Genomic DNA, 22000 nt, shown 5'->3' on the forward strand with positions numbered 1-22000 from the left:
TGCATCTACAAGCCAAGGAACACCAAGGAGTGTCAGCAAACACCAGAAACTAGAAGAAGCGAGGAAAGATTTCTTCCCTAGAGCCATCAGAGAAAACATGGACCTGCCAACATCATAATTTCGGACTTCTAGCCTCCAGAACTGTGAGATAACAAATTTCTGTTGTTGTAAGACACCCAGTTTTTGATACTTTATTATGGCAGCCCTAGGAAATTAATACAGTTCTCTAAGCTTAACAATCAATAAAATAAATTACAAAATACATATATTGTGGTTACATAAAATGAAACTCATACACATGAAAATAAAACACAAAATTTTAAAACAAAAAATAAACAGGAAATTATTCTAACAAATACAGTGAGGTGTTTGTATCCCTTAAGTAGTCAAAAGTTTTTACAAATTGTTGAGGAAAAAAAATATAAAGGCCCCAAAGGACATGAATAGATAATTCACAAAAGATAATGAAATGTGGTAAAATATCCAATCTCATTAGGTAAGCAGAGAAATTATCAATAAAAATAAGACAACAATGAGTTCATCTACACTGTAACAATTTTTTAACCTAGCAAATTTTTAAAAAGAGATTTAGTGACTCAAGGTTGGCAGGGATGCAACATTGGAACGTTCAAATAGCCAAGACAAATAAAGAGGCAGGAATTTTACTATGCTAAGGCAGACAGATGAGATAGAATATTATGCAGCCATTAAAAATCATACTTACACTGTTAATAGTCATTTTCTTTGTCTATTTCTGATGACAGGGGTGGGGATGTGGATGTCTGTTGTGTTCTGCATTATATACTTTTAAATTTGGTATAAAAACTTTGTAAGTCAAGAAACAATAGAAATTAAAATATGTTTACAAGGAATATTTAATTATTTGGAGAAATGTTTTTGATGTGTAAGGTGGGTAGGGGGACAAAATGCAAACCTGTATAATTTTAACTAAAAATATATGGAAGACTAAATGGAAAAAGACCAAATTTTTCACAGTGGACTCTAGCTTATGACATTTTTTTTTTCTTTATTTTCTCTCTGTTTCATTCTTTTATTTGGAGGAAGGAGTATAGTTTCCAATTTCCCCATAATGAAAATCTTTGATAAACAGGAATAAAGGGAAAAATTGCAAGGGAGGAAACCAACAGTTTCATGGCTGACATGACCGTATGCAGAAATAACAAATTGCCCCCAGTCTTATTTGAGGGCTGGGAAAAGCAGTAATTATACCATGAAGAGCTTAGCACTCAGCTTTAGCAAGCACTTCCCAAAATAGTGTTAGTCATCCCCTCTCTAGAATATATCTCAAGTCACATGGATTGAGAAATCTTCCACTTCTTCCTGGAAGCTTTGTAGATAGGAGTTAAAGAATAAAGAGGATGGTATAATTTTGATTATCACCTATGTGGGTGGAACCCTCTCTTTCTTGCTTCAACTTCTATAACTCAGTAGAGCCTTAGTAAAGGCTTCTTGACCTTCTGGAACCTATAAAACTAGAATTGGCAAGGATGATGAAGAAAAGAGCACAAAATATATGTATATTCCCTTCCAAATATGCTTAATTAGAGCCCCTTCATCTAGTGTACTGTTTCAACTAATCCAAAAACTGTACAGTCCAAACAGCAGTAATGGAGACTTATTAAGTTCCATTAGCAGCAGTCACATGGAAGGGATACAATAGACACCAGCAACTATTCACAGCGACAGGTAACATTGCTACAATAGAGACTTAGACAAATAACCGGGTCCCTCTCAAATCAGGCCCTCTTGCTTTCATAGGCACTTCTTTTCTAAAGCTCAATGTCCTATGAAATATATTTTAATTATATTCCTCAGCCACCATCTACATTATTTTAATCTAGTCTTTTAGTCATTCTGATATGTAAAAGAAATTCTCGTAATTTTAGTTTCCTCTGTGCAAGGTTTGAGGGTGGTGGGAAAACCAGTATGGTTATTATTTCATTGTGGGTCTCTGGACCAGATATTGTAAAATGAAATTATAACAAGTATGATTATAATCATCATGATAATCATAATATTCACTGAGTGCTCATTCTGTGCCAGGCATTTTACATTATTTTATTTAATCCACATGACCACCCTACAAGGTAGGCATTACTACTATCCCTTCATGAAAAGAGGTCACATGGCCAGTCACACGGTCAATGACAGGGTCAGGCTTCAAAGCCAGAGAGTGCGGGTCCATATTCAATGGCATTAACCACTGCACTCCAGCACCTCTCAGCAACTCAGCAGGGATCCAGGCAAAGTTCTATTGGGGTCCTAGAGTCCTGTGAAGGGGTAAATGAATTGCACCCACATTTTCCATGCTGGGAGTTGTTCACAAAGGTTTCTCAGTAAGGTTTCATGGCAAAACGATTATAGGACCGGCTCAAACTATAACTCTACTGAGTCACAATGCCCGTTATGATAAAGTGTTTAAACTTTTTTTAAATGTAGTATTTCCCAAATATGACATACCCAAACATGCTTAATATGGGAAAATACCTAGTTAACATCTTACTCCATAGGACAGAGAGAGGAAAAACACTGGCTTACGTAACTAGGGACAAAAAGTAGCTGGCGTTCCAAATAGAGAAAGTAAGATATGAAACAGCCTTAATATGTTCTCCTTCCACTTTTACAATTCACTTAACTCTATAAAGATATAGGTGATCTCTTCTTCAGAGGTAGGCAAACACGCAAATATCTTCCTAAATTCCTTTCGCTCCCTCTTCAAACTACTGCTCAGTTACCACTGGAAAATATTCTTCCCTCTCTCCCATACTTCATTTACAAGCTCCCCAGAATGACCTCAACAAGGACAACCATGTAAAAAGAGGGCTGGTGAGACAGCTCTATCAAGAAGGAAAATTGATCGACTGTGTTTTGAAGTTAAATTAGGGCTTCATAATCAAATGCTAGAGCCCTTGAAAGCATCTAGAATATTTTTCAGAAGCTACATAACCATCTACCATCTAATCCTTCTCTACTCAAAAAAAATTCAAGATAAATGTGATAGCATATGACGATTACTGGTGTTCAGTTTACTATTAGTATTATTATTAATTATTATTATTATTGAATTACTTTTTTTAAATGTCTGGTTCTCAAGTTTTTACTCGGTGTTCACTTGACTCATGATACTACCTTCTTCTGGTTTTCCTTATACTCTTCTGATCAATTATTTTTAGTCTTCTCCATGAGTTCCTTTCCCTCGGTCCATTATACAGGTGTTGACACCTCGCAGGGTGAGACCCTCAACCCGCTGAGTCGCCTCACTCCACTTGCTTCCTGAGCATAAGCGCTTCCTCTGTCATAATTTTATTTTCCTAAAATAGGCAGATGACTCCCAAATTTCCTTGTCCAGTTCAAATTTTGCCCTAGGGCTTCAGATTCACATATGTAAAGCCTTCCAGACATCTCTGGATAACCACACCACCAGAATCTCGGGCTCAACAAAATCAAACCTCATTGCTTTCCCTCCACACCCTCCCTGCCATGCATTTTGTACTCTTTATCCTTTAGTGCCAACTTTCACATAATTACCCTGCTACAGATATGAGTCATCCTGGACTTCAACCTCTCCCTTATTGCCACAGCCAATCCTTAACTCACCTCTTGAATTGTCCTCTCTAAATATGCCTTTATCCTCTTTGCTATGGCCTAAATGTTTGTGTCCCCACCCAAAATTCACGTTGAAATCCTAACCCTCAACAGTGATGGTATTAGTAGGTGGGGCCTTTGGGAGGTGATTAGGTCATAACAGTGGAGCCCTCACGAATGGGATCAGTGCTCTACTTTTTATAAAAGAGACCAACAGAGCTCCTTAGCCCCTTCCACCAGGTAAGGACACAATGAGAAGTTTGTATCCCAAAGAGGGCCTTCACTTGACCATCCTTGCACCCTGATCTCAGTCTTCCAGCCTCCAGAACTGTGAGCAGCAACTTTCTGCTGCTTATAAGCCACTCAGTCTATGGTATTTTGTTACAGCAGATCTAATGGACTAGGATCCCTTCTTTCAATGCTACCACCAATTTGGCTAGCCCTTGGGCGTCATCTGTCTGCTGTATCAATCTCTCGCGTGGTCTCCCTAGTTCCAATTCTGACTCCTCAAATCCATATGGTAACAACCTAGAAGGTAAATCTGTTTGACCACCTAAAATTTTTCCTTAGTTTATAGTGTAAAGTGAAGGGCTCTCCGTGACCTTCTTCCAGTGCATAATATTGGGGGGCGGAGGTGCCTATCTTGACCCATCTTATCTATTTACATCCCTTTTCTTAAGGTTTGGAAGGGAATCTGTATTTTAGAAGAAATTATACTCACAAAATTGGAGTCTGATTTTACATAATAATAGATAACTTTCACTGCTCCCTTACTATCCATTAGCACACTGCCACACAGTTCATCTATATTATCCCATGGAATCCTCACAACAACTCTAAAAGGTAGGTCTATTTTTGTGTCCATTTTACAGAGAAGAAAACAAGGCCCAGAGTAAACTTGCCCAAGTACGCATAGCTAGAAGCAGGACTTCATGCCGGCTCTGTAAACTCCTATCTGGGTACATGTTTCATACAAAGCAGAACCAAGCTGGCCCGCAGGACTCAATGAGCATAGCTACAAAGGAGGCAGAATGTGTGGGAAAGGGAAAGGGAAAGAAGGAAGCTCACAGAGTTTTGGCCTAAAGATATTATTTAAGTAAAACAGAATGTTGTGGGTTCACAAATTGTTACTTGATACTCAATTTTTTCCTCAATATTAAAATTTGATCTGAAATTCAATCAGCTACCTAAAACGTATTTACATAAATATGGTATTAATTTTAAAAGTTCAGAAATAAGTCATATGCCCAAGGTGACCATTTAGAAAGTTCTTAATGTGATTCAATTTTAAATAAAGCCATATTTAAAGATTCACTATCTATCTATTTGGACATCAGAAAATATATATGCATAATTAGGTATAACATTTTATAGTCAGGTCCATGTGTTATTTAAAAGTAAGAGAACACATTTAACTTCTGCCAATTTGCTTCCAATTAAGAAAGCAATGCTGCATTTTAAAAAATGCATATAATCACGGGGACTTAGTTAATAATACTGTATTGTACATTTGAACGCTGCTAAGAGAGTAGACCTTGAACACTTCATCACAAGAAATAAAATTGTACGGTGATGGACGTTAACGAGACTCACTGTGGTGATCATGTCACAATATACAAGTATCGAATCATTATGTTGTATACTTGAAACTAATATAATGTTATATGTCAATTATTTCTAAATTTTTAAAATGCATACAATCACATGCAGTCCATATTTTGATCCAGTGCTGTGTACCCGTGATTAGTGGCACATGTACTGGAACTCTGACCTATGGGCTTCTACGTTTGTCCACTTTCTCCAACACGCCTCCTCTTTCCTCAAACCTCTGAATGGCCCCCCCAAATCACACACACCCACATCCTCTGGAGCACTCTCCATATTCTCTCCTGGCCCCCACCGTTAACTGCCCTTCCTGAGGACTTCACTCAGCAAATCACCTCCTCCCTCCGGCTCCTGCAGTTTCTCCCTTGCTGGTAGATCTTTTCCAGGAACAAATATATTACTTTTATTAGCGCCACATGAAACAAAACAAAAGAACCGCACCATGTCCCCATACCCCTCTTTACCTCCCTTCAGAGTAAAACTTCTTAGAAAATCTGCCTCTAATCACTGTCTCTACTTCTATTCACCCTCCACACGCTTCAGTGAATCTGCCCTCAACTCCACTGCACAAGTGCTAGTCAGGCGCCCTGAGACTATGACTCCATGATTCCCAGTGCAACCAGCACCCTGCTGCTCCTGGACTCACCTGCATCCACGTTTGCTGCTCCAGCCCACCTCCCTCAAGTCTCTCCTCCACAGCTGCCTCAGAGCGACCTTCCTGCACCAGGCTCCCAAAACGGTCCAACCCAACCCCCAACTCCAGCAGACCTTCACCACGATCCATCTCTATTCCCTTATACTACTTTTTTTCCCCTTCATTGCTCTTTTACTGTCTGACATTAAATTACATATATCATTTTTGTCCTTCACTCCACCCCCACCCCTCCACATGCATGCACTAGAATGTGAATGCTATGAAGGAAGGGCCCCTGCTCTCTTATTCACCATTTATCTCCACTAACTTAGAAGACTGCCTGGAACATAGTAGATGCTCAATAAATGTGCACTGATTGCATGAATATTATATGATACTAGAGAAAATTTTAGAAAATCAAAACCTCTGGGTTTTAAAAGTAGACCTTTCTACTTTTTTCAGACATTCTAGTAGAATCAGGTTTAGGTAGCAGTTTACAGGGTGAAAATACATATATAACTTTTACCTTTCTGACGTCACTCGGATTCGTTCCTCACAACTACAATTCAGACCTTCCATCTTCTCATGGAAGTATTTTTCCACACACTGTTCTTCAAAACTGTGAAGTTTTTTCAGATCCTCCTTACTCAGGTAGAGTTCTATGGAAATAAGTATAGTGCATAAAAAGAATCATTATTCATCCTCCATAGGAAGCTGGTACAGCGTCTGAGTGACTTTTCTTCCATTGGTGTTAAAAATGGATAAAACCATAGCTTGCATGATAATAGTTTGCTGCCTTGTCACACTGTATTCCTAATATTAATTGGGAAGCACTATGTAGAAATAACTGGAAACACCAGGCTGGGTCTTTCCTTTTTGTCCTATAAACAGATGTGGGAATTTGAAGGTGACTCGTGGAACAGATACTTTATCTTCAATATTTTCTTAAATTAGAATACTTTTACACATAAAAATTCACCACATTTATATGCATATGGAAGTTCCCCCACCAACTGGTTTATCTGTCAAAATGACAATAAGTAACCTACAGGTTAAAATCAAGGTTAGAAGAAGTCAAAGTCTGTTGAAATTAATCGAGTAAGTATAAGAAAGTTTTACCTTGTTGCACTGAGTTTATATATACACTGAGTTTGTATATACTAAGTTCTTCTATTGAAGAAAGAGACATTATGACCAGTCAATGGCCATTCAAGGCTATACTTCTTCCTTGACAATTACAATTAATTCATTAAAAGACACATCATTTTATGATGTTATGAAACTAATGCAATTCTACATCAAACTTCAGCAATCACATTTGGTCTACCACCTTGACTCTTACTCTGACCTAGCAGAAAAATGCATTATCTTTTGAGCAAGTTTCTAATACTTGTTAAATATAAAAATGATGTTGCAAAAAGGGTAAAATTGGAATATTCTTTTCCTTCAATCATTTCACCTAAATTAGGAAAAAAAAAAGAACCATTAAAGTTCTCCAGAATTTATTAGAAATGCAAATGTTCTGTAATTTTCCAATAAAATGAGAGACAAAAATATTCATTTTAAAAGATAACTAAAAGAAAATACTCAGCCATAAAAGGTGTTCACAACTCAAAGGTACAATGTTTTCTGATTTTTATGGCTTGGAAGCATCTTTCAGACACCAAAAAAATCCCCATCCCCACTCAACTCTAAATGTGTGTTTGCACTAAAGAATCTTGTATGAGTAAGGAACTTTAGAATTATATGATTTGAGCCTTCTGTGGATTCCTAAGAGCAAACACCCCACAGAGCAGTTCCAGTGATAGGTGCAGCTTGCAGTATGTGGCACGTTCTTGTGACTGTCCACCAGGTGGCACTGCTGCCCCATGTGCAAACGTCTTGATCCTCAATACAGAGAATCAAAGGCAATCTCACACAAATTCAAGAATTTCCCAGAGTTCAGGGTGAATGTACCTCTGTCCATCAGAATATTTCCTCGAGTTTTATAACCGAATCATCCTATAAACTCAGATCAAGGTAAGCCCAGGAAAGTGTTGTTTGTTATCGTGCTAGAAAACGGGGCCAAATCCTAGTTAATCCCAGGAACTCTCAAGTGGTTCACACTCTCCTGTTAGATTACAGTTGTTCTGGGATGGCACTCCATTAGAAGCCGGGAAATTATAATATAATTATAAGCCTTTAAATTAACTTCAGTTGTGCTTTGACTTCCATATAAAGGCTGAATCTCTTAGGGGAAAGAAATGGAACAGAAAAATAAATCACCAAAGTGACTCAAGAGAAGAAAAATACTTCACGGAGCCAAATACAGCAGGAGCAAAAGCATGTCACCCTGTCAACCTTGTGATAACATCTGTCCTCCTAAGGGCCCACCGAAATGTATAAATAGTCCACAATCCCTTATCTGAAACTCCTGGAACCAGTCCATTTCAGAATTAAGAAGTTTTCTAGTTTTGGAAAGGTAATATAGTGCATATGCCATAAATGAAGTAAAATCCCTAGTTGTAGCTAGGGCAGTACCCTGAAATCAAACACATAATTTCTGCAGCAAAAATCAATGAATATCCATATTACAAGGGATAAAGAGTATAAATGGCTTACATTAGTCCCGTTAGCCTCTTCTGTCCAAATGAGTCTTTCTCCAGCTTATGAAGAAAAAGACTTTCCATTTTCAAATGTATTTTGAATTTAGGGATTGAGATAAAGGATTGTGAATTTATGCTATCCATTTCCTCTATATCTAGGAATTATCTAGAAATGGGCCTAGTACCAGTGGGCCTAGAGGAACTACAAAAGATCTCTGAACCACAAGAAGGAATGTTCTCTTATGACAATTAGTATGACAGTCATATCATGCAGGCAATATATGGATAAGCAAAATGAACTAGGAAAATCTCAAAATATGTCGAGTTAAGCTTTGCCAAAAAAAAAAAAAAAAAGAGAGAGAGAATCCACATTTCTGCATCCTGAGTTGAAGTTCTTGAAAATATGAAACATCTATAAAGAATCACCTCCATATTCAGTAGATTAGAGAACCAGAGAGCCATGATTCTGGTGAATAAATTAAGCAAAGTCTGGTTTATCTATTTCCCTTAGTCCACAAGACCTTCTGTATCCTTTCGATTTGGATTCCATCTTCAACAACAGGGAAATAAGTATGGGTCACTCTGACTACTCTCTAGGAGTTATTCTGACGTCTTCCCAGCTAAGCAGAGTAAAAACACGGGGTTTTCCAGGTGACAAAAAGCCTTTACACATTCAAGCAGAGATTCTGTTCCTACCTATTCCTTTATTCCAAAGTATCAGCTACTTTTAGCGAAAGGTACTACAACCATGTAATGAGATCCATGTATTTACTTAGACCCAGGTGCTCAGCTGATACTCTTTTGTCAGTTAACTCCCAGAGCCTTCCATCCTGTGCCCTGAATTTAATCGACAACGTTCCAGGTGTCTTCACCTTGGATCTCCACTCTTGCACGCTCTTCCTCCTGCCCCACCAATGAAAACTTACTTAATCCAACATCACCCTCTTCTTGGTCATTTGGAGCTTGGTGATGGCAAAGACGGCGAAGGAGGAGACCAATGTGACTCAGCAGGATAAAAGGCGGGGGCAGCCAAGGCTTCTCGTGGTAGGTCATGATGTAGCGATAGCGATTGTATTTCCACAGGTTATTTGAAATGGATTTCAGATCTATGTAAACGTTACTGTAAGTTGTAGTAAGAGAGGGACAGTGTTTTAATATGGAATCCTGAAACATAACAGTTAGATTATTGCTTTATTTTCCAACTTTTATGATTGGTTCGCCTGACATGGATGGTAGTTAGTCAATAAAAATAATATCCATTGCATTTATGATTCTTCTTCAACCAAACAACATACATTAATCACCTTCTACAATAAAATATGCTAATCAGAATAAGCAAAAGGTAGAAATTACAATCAGAGAGAAGAAAATGCCAACATTTTAAATGCAATGAACAGAAACTGTCCTCTGGAAGTAACATTATCCTTGATTCACCATCTCTTCTCACATAAGAAGATCTTTTCAGTCCATAATTCATCATTCATGGTAAACAGCTTTAATGTCCCTCTATATCATCAACCTTATGAAGAGATTCTCCTAATGTCAAATGTGAGACGTGCTAGAATAATCCTAGTTAAAACATTCAAACGAAAGAATATTAATGAAGAAGAAGAGATGGAAGAAAAATCAATTCATCCTAAAATAAGTCAATAAGCAGAGCTTCGATTCAGCAGCTAGATCAATTATTTACATTAACCTTACAATGAAAGTGACTCCTTATTGGTAGGCCACCTTGGGATTTTTCTCCCTTTAATTATATCAATTATAATATGCAGATAGTGCAGTAAATATGTTGATATTATAGAACTTGTAATAGAAGTTGTGGTGAGTGGTACAAATTCTCAAACAACGTATCACCCTTAACTATTTAAGTCTATAACATGATGTGGGTGGGGAAGACACAATGGAATATCCATCATAATATTTTGCTTAGGCTAATATGTAATTTATTTTCTTTAGAGAAAGATGGCAGAGAAGTACTTGAGAAGGGCAGCCACATTTGGCAAATAAAAATGCAGGTAACCCTAAACTACAGTAACGATAAAGAGAAGGAACCCAAACTATCCTGGGGAAAGCCGGCTTAGGATAAGAGGAGGAGGGAAGTTTCAGAGTTCATAAAATAGATGAAGGAAACACTGACGACTGACTGAGTTTAACAGTACTTCTCAAAGTGCAGTCACTGAGCCAGCAGCACTGCATCACCTGAGAACAGGTCAGGAACGCAAATTCTTGGGCCCTATCCTGGAACGACCCAATTAGCGATCTGTGTCTCAGTGAGTCCTTCGGGTAATTCTCCTGCACAATCAAGTTTGAGGGCCACCAAAATTACATGTTACTCCCACTCCAAGTGTGAGCACAGCCTGCCCACCAGCAGGTGGCGATCTTCACAGTGTATTTCAGGTTCTTTGTAATTACAGAATCTGGAAAGGGGCCTTTGGACAAGTAGTCCGATCTGGGGTTGCTCAGCTTGTGTGGTCCTCAGTGTATTCATCTCAGTGAGAAGATTGGCCTGTGGGAGGATTTGTCAGCCTCCCTTTTGACACCTGTCGTTTTTGAGAAACAAAAATCTCATACCCACTCTTAATCTTATTTGAAATGTCAAAAAAATAGCCACAGTAATTAAACACCAGCAAATGTTACAAGTGCATAAAATGGTGAGGCTAAAGGGAGATGATAGCTATCATATAATCTTGCAACAAGCAAAAAAAGTATGTTTTCCCCATATATACGCAACAACAGTCCTGTTTTGTGTGTTCTGATTTATTTTGCTTGCCTTCAGCCTTTATCTCCTCTACCTTCTTTACTTAACTTCTATGCATTGATTTCCCTTTTCTTATCTATCTCTCTTCAGTGAGATAATTAATGAATAAAATACCTAGTACAGTGCCTGGCATAAAAGAGGCATTCAGAAAATACTAGTTTCTTCCCATCACTTCACTTGATTTCTTTCATCCATTAAACAAATATGTGCCAGGCACTCTTTTCAGTACCTGGGATAAATTCATGGGCAAAAAAGGCCAAAAAAAAAACCCCCCGGGCTTCCCTGGTGGCGCAGTGGTTGAGAGTCTGCCTGCCAGTGCAGGGGACACGGGTTCGAGCCCTGGTCTGGGAGGATCCCACATGCCGCGGAGCAGCTGGGCCCGTGAGCTACAATTACTGAGCCTGCGCGTCTGGAGCCTGTGCCCCGCAACGGGAGGGGCCGCGATAGTGAAAGGCCCGTGCACCGCGATGAAGAGCGGTCCCCGCACCGCGATGAAGAGTGGCTCCCACTTGCCGTAGCTAGAGAAAGCCCTCGCACGAACTGAAGACCCAACACAGCCAATAAATAAATAAATAAATAAATAAATTAAAAAGAGGAAATATTTAAAAAAAAAACAAAAAAACAAAAAAAACCCCAAAAACAAAAAAACAAACTTGTTCTTGTGGAGCTTATATTCCAGTATAAGAGATAAACGGGGGAAAAAACACAATATAGAGATAAATTATAAAATATATTTGTATATATAAGTGGGTAGTATAAAGGAAGAAGAGTAAGGGGGACCAGGCATGCCAAGGAGATGGTCAAAGGAAAGGGGGCTGCACTTTTAAATAATATCCTTAGGTTAGGGCTAATTAAAGAGGGGACATTTGAGCAAAGGCTTGAATGAGGTGAGGGAATGGACCACACTGATATCTGCGGGAAGAGCATTCCAGGCAGAGGGAACAGCAACTGCAAACACCCCTGTGTTGTTTGAAAAACTGTGAGGGGCCAGTGTGGCTGGAGAGGCATGGATTCGGGGAACAGTAGTGTGATGGGTGACTGGAGAAGTAGCAGGGAAGCTAGGTCATTGTAGAAACTTTGACTTTTACCCAGAAGGAAATGGGGAACCTTGAATGGTTTGGAGCAGATGAGTGACATCATCTGACATATGTTTTAAAGGTCATTAGGGAATAGATTGATTAATTAATTAAGTAATTTAAAAAATTTAAGTGTCATTAGGGCTACTGTGTTGAGAACAGAATATAGGGGCCAAAGACAGAAGCAGAGAAATAAATTAGGAGGCTTTGTGGTAGTAGCAGTGGGGTGGTGAGAGGCAGTTGGACTGATGATCTATTTGAAGATGGAGTCAACAGGTATTCCTGACAGTCTAGAGCTAGAAATATGAGACGCATTAAGAATGCCAAGGTTTTTGGTCTGAACAATGGGAAAGACGAAGCTTTGACAGAAACATGTGGTCTTCCTTATAGATTTGGGAAAGAATACAAGCAAAATAAGTGTATGTTGGGAAAGAGGGGAGATCAAGAATTTGGACATTTGAAAGTTCAGAAATCTATTGGGTTGGCCAAAAAGTTCATTCGGGGTTTTCCGTAAGGTTATGGAAAAACCCGAACGAACTTTTTGGCCAAGCCAATATTATACATCTGACTGGTAATGGAGCAGGAGAGCTGGATCTACAGGACTGAAGTTCAAGAAAGAGATCTAGGCTGAAGATACAAGTTGGGATTTGTCAGTATATATATACAGGAAACTGAACAAGATCACCAAAGTGTAAACAAAAGGTCTGGGCCCAGGGACATTCCAATGTTAAAAGGTTGAAGAGAATATGATGATCCAGAAAAGAAGACTGAGAAGAAGTGAAAAGTGATATAGAAGGAAACAGAGAATGAGATATACTGAGAGCCAATGAAGGAAAGTTATCAAGGACTCTTTAACCAACTTTCAGCCTCGTCAATTGTTACTCTCCATGATTCCAAATTATTGCTTAATTACAGTGTATGATCTCCTTTCAGTCTACTTTTATTACACTATTTATTGTTTTTTCTCTTCTCATACTCTGCTGCCTTCCTGCCAGTAGTTCCATGCCCATATTTTAAAACCATAGTAATTAAACATGAAACACACACAAAACAAAGGTTACATGTGAATCTTTCAAAATACCTGCACCCATTTTTGATTCATACAAAATAACTGTATTTGATTAAAATAACCTACTTGAAGAAAGCAATCAACAGGTTCACCATGATGATATATTGCACGAAGAGGTAGACAGCTTGCAGGAATGGAGTAAGAAAAGAACCAGGAGGGCAGGACGGCTGGCTTGAACAAACTACAAATAAAGAATTTAAAAGAATGAGAGATAAGGTGAATCACAGTCGTATGACTCTAGACAAATATTTAGCATATTGACTTAGCAGAATACCACAAACTCTTGACATTTTTAAGATTCAGATGGTTGTTTTCCAGGGTTCTTTATTACTCTGAGTATCTACAAAGGTTCACTTGCTGCATGGTGGCGGAATCCTCTACGTACCATCTATCTCTGAGGCATAGACTTCTCCATAGATCATCCAGTATGGCTCAAACACGATATCTCGAGCAAGGCTCCAGGAGGGAGGCTCCTTTGGTGAAAGGATGGCCTTGCGTGCCACTCCAAAGCTCAGCAGGACGATGGCCATGATGATCACAATGTAGAACATGTTTGCTGTCTGCAAAAAGGCACGGCACAGCCAGAAGTTTACTACAGATTTGAAATTTAAAACAAATCAAACACCTGCAGCCATCATAATTATACCTGCCAATAATAAGACTGTCTAGTCATTGCCCAAAAATGCCTAGTCCATGAATAGCTGGATTTCCTTTGGCTAAAACATTTTGTTTTCTCTGTACAGTATATGTTTCATGTCAATGTAGTCTATGGAGTAATTTAAGTGCGCTAACTGTAGAGGATCTGTGCTTCTTTTTTTAAGATGTGATGAAATATGAATAGCTTTTGATTAGCTAATATCTAACTTTTCATCAGAGATTAGGAAAAGAAAAAAAAAATAGAAATATTCAAATTAGTAAAATGGCTCCTTATTCCCAGGATTATCTTCAGGAGTTAGAGTCTGAGAAATGGATCAGGCCAAGAATCTGCTCCAAGGTACTGAACTCCAAGATACTGAACATCTTGATGAAGTGAAGAATTTTTTTTTTAAAGATGCAAAAGTAACTATAAAATGATGTTTGTTAAATCCAGTGGTTCATTAACTCCCAAACACATAGTCTTTGTATTAAAAGTAAGCCTGATTGTTATAATGCACAGTGGAGCACATACAGTACACACATGTACTATACACACATGTATATATAGCACATGTACTGTAATTTTCTAAAGGCTCTTTTAAATAATTCATTTCAATTACTAAATGTACATCAGTTCAACCCACTTGTTCACTGTGGCAGAGACATACTCCGTGAATAGTCCATGAGCTTCCCTTCCATGAGGCAGGAGCCACCTGACCTATTCCTGGCCAATGGGCTGTGGAGTAACAGTGATTTAAGTCACTTCCCATCCAGAGCAGTTAAAAGCTGTTAGATATTCTCCATCCCTCTTATTCCCTGTCATAGGAAACCTCAGAAGCCACAATGTTGACACAGCTATATCCCAAGATGGAACGATTTGGGATCCCTGAGTCACTGGGTAGAGGGTGGCCTCCATGAGCATACGTCAATCTTTGTATCAGGGAGAAATAAACTTGTGCTAAGTCACTGAGATACAGTGATTACCTCAGCATAACCTACTGAGTTAATGGTATGAATTAATACCAATGTCACCAAGACCAGAGAAAATATTGCTGGTCTAAGAGAAAAGTATAAAATAAGAAAAATCTATCTTTGGAATCCTGGAGGTTCTCCCTTTTCTGTCTTCTTCCTTTGTTTCAACACTACCTTTCCTTCTCAAGAACTTGCCCCTTCCCTGCCAGTGAGTATTCCAGAAGAAAAAGCAAAGATGATCTTGAGGTACTGTCCTTCTTAGGTCCTGTGCAAAGCCAGTTGGACAGGGCTAATACAAGTGCACAGTGAGCTCAGATGGCAGACAGAGCCAGGTGGCCCAGATTTGAATCCTGGCTCCCCGACTTATGCCTTTGGGAAATTTACCTGAACTCCATTTCCCTGAACGTACAATGTGGATAATAATAGTACCCATGTCATAAAGTTGTTTTGAAGATTAAATGAGTTAATACATACAAAGTACTTAGAGCAATGTGTGGCCCACAGTAATCACTATTTAAGAGTTGGCTGGGGGTGGAGAGATAAAAAGACAAATCACTATTTCAGCAGAAAATATTATTGGCGGTAGCCTCACATAAATCTGGCCCTCAGGAATTACTGTGCTCAGAGACAGATATGATTCAACCCCCCATCATCTGGCCCTAACCAAAAGGGTAAGCTGAGTATTGTAATCAACTACCCAATATGCTATCCAAGGACATTTGTTAAATAAGAGTTTATGGTTATAAGGAAAGTGGGGATGAAGTGTGTGCTTCTTTAAATAATTTCAAAAGTTAAACCAATGTATGTGAACCATGAAATTAAGTAGAATTGTTAAAAGAACACCTGATTATACAGCAGACTGTACTCACCATTTTTGCAATCATGGTCACATAGGGACCAGCATGTTGATTCACAGCAAAGAAGTCCAGGAGCCGTGAGAACCAGAATATGATGTCGATGCAGTATATTAGTCTTCCCGCTGTGTAAAAAGGAGGGTCACCCCACCGAAGGCCAAAACCCACCAAAAACAGGCCAATAGCCACAGTTTCCATCAGATTCCAGTACTCGCTAATCCATACCTTCACCTTTTGAGTAAACTTCCCAGGTTCTGAAATATAGACCTAAAAGATGAAAGAAAGAGGGAAACTTAAAGAATGGGTTATAACCCAAGATCAATATGATCTTTAATACATCAACTGTTCTTTTAAGGAGTATTTGGAATCATGCCAAACCTTAGATCATAAGGGGATTTTGGAGACTTAAGTTATCCTTGGGGAATGAATTATTTAAACAATTCTATAAATGTAGTTTAATCTCACTGTTAGCACTGGCCAGCTATTTAAAAACGAACCAGAAATTTTTTTAAAAAAGAAAAGTTTTTCTAGCTTTCATTAATCCTAAACTAACACAGGGAAACGCCAAGACATTTAAAACTCAATATTGCAATGGAATATAGCTGCAATTCCATTTCATGACGTATAGCCTAGTGCAAAGAAACCAAAGAATCCTGTAATCTGGCCCCACTACTGCTATTTAGTGAGTAGTTAGCAAATTACTCAGAATGTGATATTAGAATTCACTATTATAAGAAATTACCCCTGCAACAGAATATCAGACAAACTGAAATGTAAAACAGTAAAAAGCCATTTTCCCTGAAGCATAATAAAAATGGTAGAATTCGGATAACGTTTTTCTGCTGAATTGTTTTCTACATAATATACAAGGTTGGTCATATTAGCTCTAGGACAAAATCATTGTATGTAAATGCACAGAGGTAGAGAGAGATACATATACAATGATATCTAAAACAGCCTAAGTCATACGGTATGTGATTGCAGTTATAATTGGATAGGAATATTCATTCCTTTTCTTTTGTTTTAAGTGACTCATTGCAAACTAAAAATGAAAAGTTTGCTTTGTTTTGTTTCTTGGACTACTTGCCCCAGAGGGATTTTTATCTTAAATGTTCAAAAATGTTTAGTAGGAACTTTCGAAAACTATAAATGAATTCTTTACACATTGCACAACTTTAGCCATTTATGTGCCACTCTGTGACATGAAAGCAATAATATGCAAGTAATGTTAGGCTATAAAAAAACATCAACTTTATAAAAAAAAAACACACTTTTGGGAAATCAAATAGTTGGAGGGTCTAAAAACAATTAGATACCATCACTCTAGAACTGATAAACGCACTAAGATGTCCTCTAAAATAACTGCTTTCAAAGAGCAGCAACCAACAGAAAGTATTTGGCAACAATAAAAGGTTGAGATCAGAAATTTTCCCCCAATTACCTTTCCTGTAGCATACAAATCAGGATCGTTGCCTGACTCACCCTCATGCTTGACCTCTCCATTTTCATCACCCAAGCGCAGAACACGTCTAGCAGAGGTATGTAGAAGACAAAGGTAGAAGGGATAACTCACCTCCCTGACTTTCTCAATGGCATTGGTGAAGATGTAAATGATAACGAGCCACTCTTGCATGGTGGGCTGGGGTTGCATCTCCACCAACACGGTGTAAGTGAACAGCATGAGGAATGCCAAATACACCATCTGTGAGGGGGACATGGATTCCCTGCACATGAGTGAGAGTCATAATGGAGGATGCCAAGCACACACAGACCCAAATGAACAGAACCACACACATGAACTTCACCATGATAGCATGAAAATATAACTGGGACCACCCTCTGATTACTGATGACCTAATTATCAAAGAAGGCATCAGAATCCACAGTTTTCTATTCTAGGAATTTGTGGAAGGAAAGAAGATCACTGTTCTCAAATGCATGGAAGTGGGCATGGTCACATCTTGTTGACTCCTGACCACAATTTTCAGAACCCTGCACATTCCGGCATGGACACAGTCAGGCCAACAGCAAGCCAAGAGAGAATCACACACCTTCCCCTCCATTTAAACAGAAAACGTGTGTCCCAAGAATGCCAAAGGAGCAGTGTTAGTAGGTACCTATTTTCAAATATAATAAATTGTGATATTTACTATTGCTGGGAGTTTTATTTTATGCTGATTAAAATATTCCGGTTACCACTTATGGACTGGGTTCACGTCTTCTAACACATGACTCACTGGGCCTACGCAGATTACAGAATTTAGCCAGGCAGCTGTTTCACGGTCCTGAGCTTTCCATAAGTGAGGGGTTCTCAAAAAACAGTCTATGCTACCTAGAGGCTGCTCTGCCCAGAGCATTCAACCTAGACCTGCAGGAAAATGCCTCACTAATGTCACTTGCCAGGCTGGTGGAGTGTGATCTCTGACCCAGGCTGATGCCATTGCGTACAGAGTATGATAACTTCCATAATGCAAGTCTACTAAAGGCATGACAGGAATGCAGAGGATGAAGCTGGATTTGAGACTTGGAGAAAGAGGTATATCAGTTGAGTCTTGTAGGATGAACACCATTTCCAGATAAGCAGATAAAGGAGGAAACAGTTTTCCATTTGGAAGTGGCAGAACAGAAATAAAAAAAGCTTAGAGGCTGGAGGTTAAAGAGCCAGAAAAGTATACATTAGTCTAATAGAAGGAGAAAGAAGACAAGATACAAAAGGGAATTTTTACATAAACTGCACATCCATGAGATGCAGATATGTAAAAGATAGAAACGTACTTATAAACATTAAGCATAATCCTTCTAGTGAATTTTAAGCATTTGTGATAAACTGTTAAGTTAAAATGGTTTAAAACTGCTGCATACACTATGATCTCACTTGTGGAAAAATTTGAAAATATTTGGATAGGAAAAAGTTGAAAGCAGATGTTAAGAATTGCTATCTCTGGGTGCTAGAAATATAATAAAATTTGATTATGTTTTTTTCTTAAAAAAAAAAAATTCTGGTTAGTGGAAACGTATTGTCCAATTGTGAGTCTTTGTAGTTAAAGACTGTTGACGTTTTTATCTACAGCACTTAAGCACTCAGCCTGACACATGATAGACATTCAAGAAATGTATGTTTAATTACTGTGCATATTAAACCTAGATTTCCAGTCTATTCAAAGAATTAAGACGCGGTAAACACGTACACACAGATACACAGTGATTAATAGCTTTGTGATCTTATCTAACATTCTTATCTTCTTACAATTCCCAGAAGTAGAATAACTACACACACATTTAAAACTGTGACACATATTAGTAAGTTGCCTGCCAGAAAGGCTTTATCAGTTTCCACAATCACCAACAATGCATGAGACAGTGCAGTCTTTTCAATAGCTTCAGAGACAATGCACAGTGCTAGCTAATAAACACGTATTAAAAATCCCAGATCAACAGAGAGAAAAGTGCCTATGTGTGTGTTCCTTCTCACAAGAATCATATTATTTTAACCTGGATCCCTATTTCTCATATCTTTTTGAGCTCTACCCAAGTTTGATAAGTCTTCTTCTAAGCTTAGTTCTACATAGAGAATGGCTGAAATCACTTCTGACTCTACCATTTGATATTATATACAATAGGTGATATTTCAGGCAGGCATAATGGGTATTAGCATTGCCTATGAGTTAAGAAGCTTAGTAGAGAAGCACATAAAAAAGTTAAAGTAAATTCTATTAATTCTATACTTCTCTAGGTCTATGTTTCAAGGGTTAATATATTTGATGACCCCTTAGGAACATAATTTAAATAAATTTATACTATTAAGCAGTCATTTTTTACATTGTTTTCATGGTGGCCAGGCACTAAAACACTGTAGATATTGGTGGTATTGCTTCTGACTCTTCTTTTTTTTCTTTCCAATTCTTAAAAAGATATCCAAAAATGTTTACATTTCTTTTTCATCATAGCATTTATAACAAGACACTGCTTCAATAAAGCACACATACCATAACCTAGCAATGTAACAGCCATGACTAAAAATGCCTGTGCTCACTGCTAACACCATCCTTAGCTATTTTTGTAGTTGTTGTTGTTCCATTTGCTTAGCTTTACTACTGTCTCTAAGAGTTCATAAGCTAGAAATTTCTAAGGAAAGAAATAGCTGAATACTCTACCCAATGATGTGACTATGGTTAAATTCTCTCGAAGCTACTATCAGAGTCTCTAGGATTTTCTGTATTCACAAAATACAGAAAATACAGTATTTCCATATTCATAAAAATGGTGAAATCTCATTATCTGAATGAAGACTTTATTTTTGAAAACAGATAAAAGTTATTCAGAGCTACATACTTATTGAATAAGTATATGAAATAAGTGAGTGGTTGGGCAGGTAAATATTTTGAAATATAACACATTTAGACAAATATCCTTTTATAATCACTTCAAATTGTTTTAGAAATATACAATCTTGAGCAATTTAACTAACTATAGGTTAGCATTAGAAAAATAAGTACTGTTAAATAAATGTGAAAAGCACTCAATACATTTAGTGTACAGTTGTTTTCTCTGTATCTCTCCCATCCATGATAGATTTAGTATTTGTTTACACAACTTCTAAAATGTTTCTTGTCCTCTACATATTTAGAAGCATTTGCAACTGAAGACAAAAAACAAACACTTGAATTTTTTGGTCTATACTACACATTATTCCTACAAAGAAAAAATCAATTCAACTGCTGATTTTTTGCCCAAGATGGGAAAAGAATCCACCCCCATCACTTAATTCTACAACCATATTGTTCATTCTGTTGTTCCACACAGTTTCGGATTCTGAGTCCCAGCTGTGTTAACTGGAAGCACTCAAAAAACGAAGAATGCTTGTGCCTTCACTCCCAAAGTCAGAGAGATCTGCTCTCACCTTTTCTCACCTCCCTCCAATCTTCTTCCCTACCTCCTTTGTCATTCCTCCCTTTTTTTTTAACTGCACTTTTTACATTTTTATTACAAGTTGGTAAATCAGGCATATCACTATCAACATTATCATTAGCAATTAACCATCCTGAATACTATATATAATTTTTGAAATGAGACCAACCGTATAAAACCAAAACTTGACAATTGGAGCACTGTAGAACTCATAGACTTTCCTGGTCCATGGGAGGCTTTGGGGCACACTCTTTAAATCAAAGTGCTGATTTTCATCTGGTTTCTCATCAGGGCCACTTTCCAAATCATAGTCTTTCTGTAAAATGAGCAAACAATCATTTATTGTCAGAGGCGTAACTAAAATACTGACATTTACAAGTATCTAAAATATTATATATTTCATAAATACATAAATATAATAAAAATATTAGAAATTAACTGGGCACCCACCTGACAAATTACAATCTTAGTCTTGAACGGAAGGAAAACTACATTTATTGTATCAATCTTTGACAGGGTAAGGAGAACAGGGTATTTCTGAGAAGCAAGCTGAGTCTCCCATAAGAAAACCTAGTCAAACTGAGTAGTTCCAAGCATTTAAAAATGGTCCCTCTTCCTGTTCTTTTTAATCTCCTTTATCAGTAATTTTGGAACCTAAGGATATTAATAAAATCCTTGTGAAATCAATAAAAGAGAATAGAATTATTTCCATAATACAGGAGGACAAAATGGACACATAATGGTGATACATCTTTCCCAAATTATAGGGAAGTCAGGCACAGTGTTAGTTTGAGGATTCTGGCTTTGATAGCTTCTCCACTCATTTATAACAGAGGTTTTACGTGAAACTCATGGACTCTCTGAGCTTCTGGAGTTCCTTGAACCTCCTGAAATTATATGCAAGTATTTGTGTTGCGCATGCATTTTTCTAGGGAAAGCATCTTCCATCAGTTTCTCAAAAGTTATGGGCCAGCCTAAAGGGGTTAACAGTTGTAGGTGGTGAGAAATGAGTATCTGTGTGACAAGGAAGTGGTTGCATAAATGTGACTACAGAGGTGTCTACATAGAAGAGCTGTTAGAAAGAGAGAAAAAAGAAAGGAAAAGAAAGGAGAAGAAAGGAAAAAAAAAAAAAGCACTTGCAGCCTGGCTGCTTTCGAGAAGAGGGAACTTAGGGATGATGAAAGAAAAGAAAAAGAGATATCACCCTACTTCATAGATTTCTGTGTGGTTTTAATCTTTAAACAGGAAATGTGGGCTTCCCTGGTGGCACAGTGGTTAAGAATCAACCTGCAAA

General features: G+C 37.9%; 1 protein-coding gene across 2 annotated transcripts in view; it reads right to left on the minus strand.

Moving 5' to 3' along the window:
* The window catches only part of TRPM6 (transient receptor potential cation channel subfamily M member 6), a 199027-nt gene that overhangs the window by 39446 nt on the left and 137581 nt on the right, over positions 1-22000 (minus strand). For both annotated transcript variants that reach the window (XM_057548608.1, XM_057548609.1), the window contains 7 exons: positions 20876-21022; positions 17372-17500; positions 15814-16065; positions 13722-13896; positions 13403-13517; positions 9357-9550; positions 6372-6504 (listed from right to left, as the gene is read on the minus strand). In XM_057548608.1, coding sequence (XP_057404591.1) covers positions 6372-6504; positions 9357-9550; positions 13403-13517; positions 13722-13896; positions 15814-16065; positions 17372-17500; positions 20876-21022 — 1145 coding nt within the window. The remainder of the gene's footprint in view (positions 1-6371; positions 6505-9356; positions 9551-13402; positions 13518-13721; positions 13897-15813; positions 16066-17371; positions 17501-20875; positions 21023-22000) is intronic.

The sequence above is a fragment of the Balaenoptera acutorostrata genome, chromosome 6 (assembly GCF_949987535.1).
Source record: "Balaenoptera acutorostrata chromosome 6, mBalAcu1.1, whole genome shotgun sequence".
Taxonomy (NCBI): Eukaryota; Metazoa; Chordata; class Mammalia; order Artiodactyla; family Balaenopteridae; genus Balaenoptera; species Balaenoptera acutorostrata.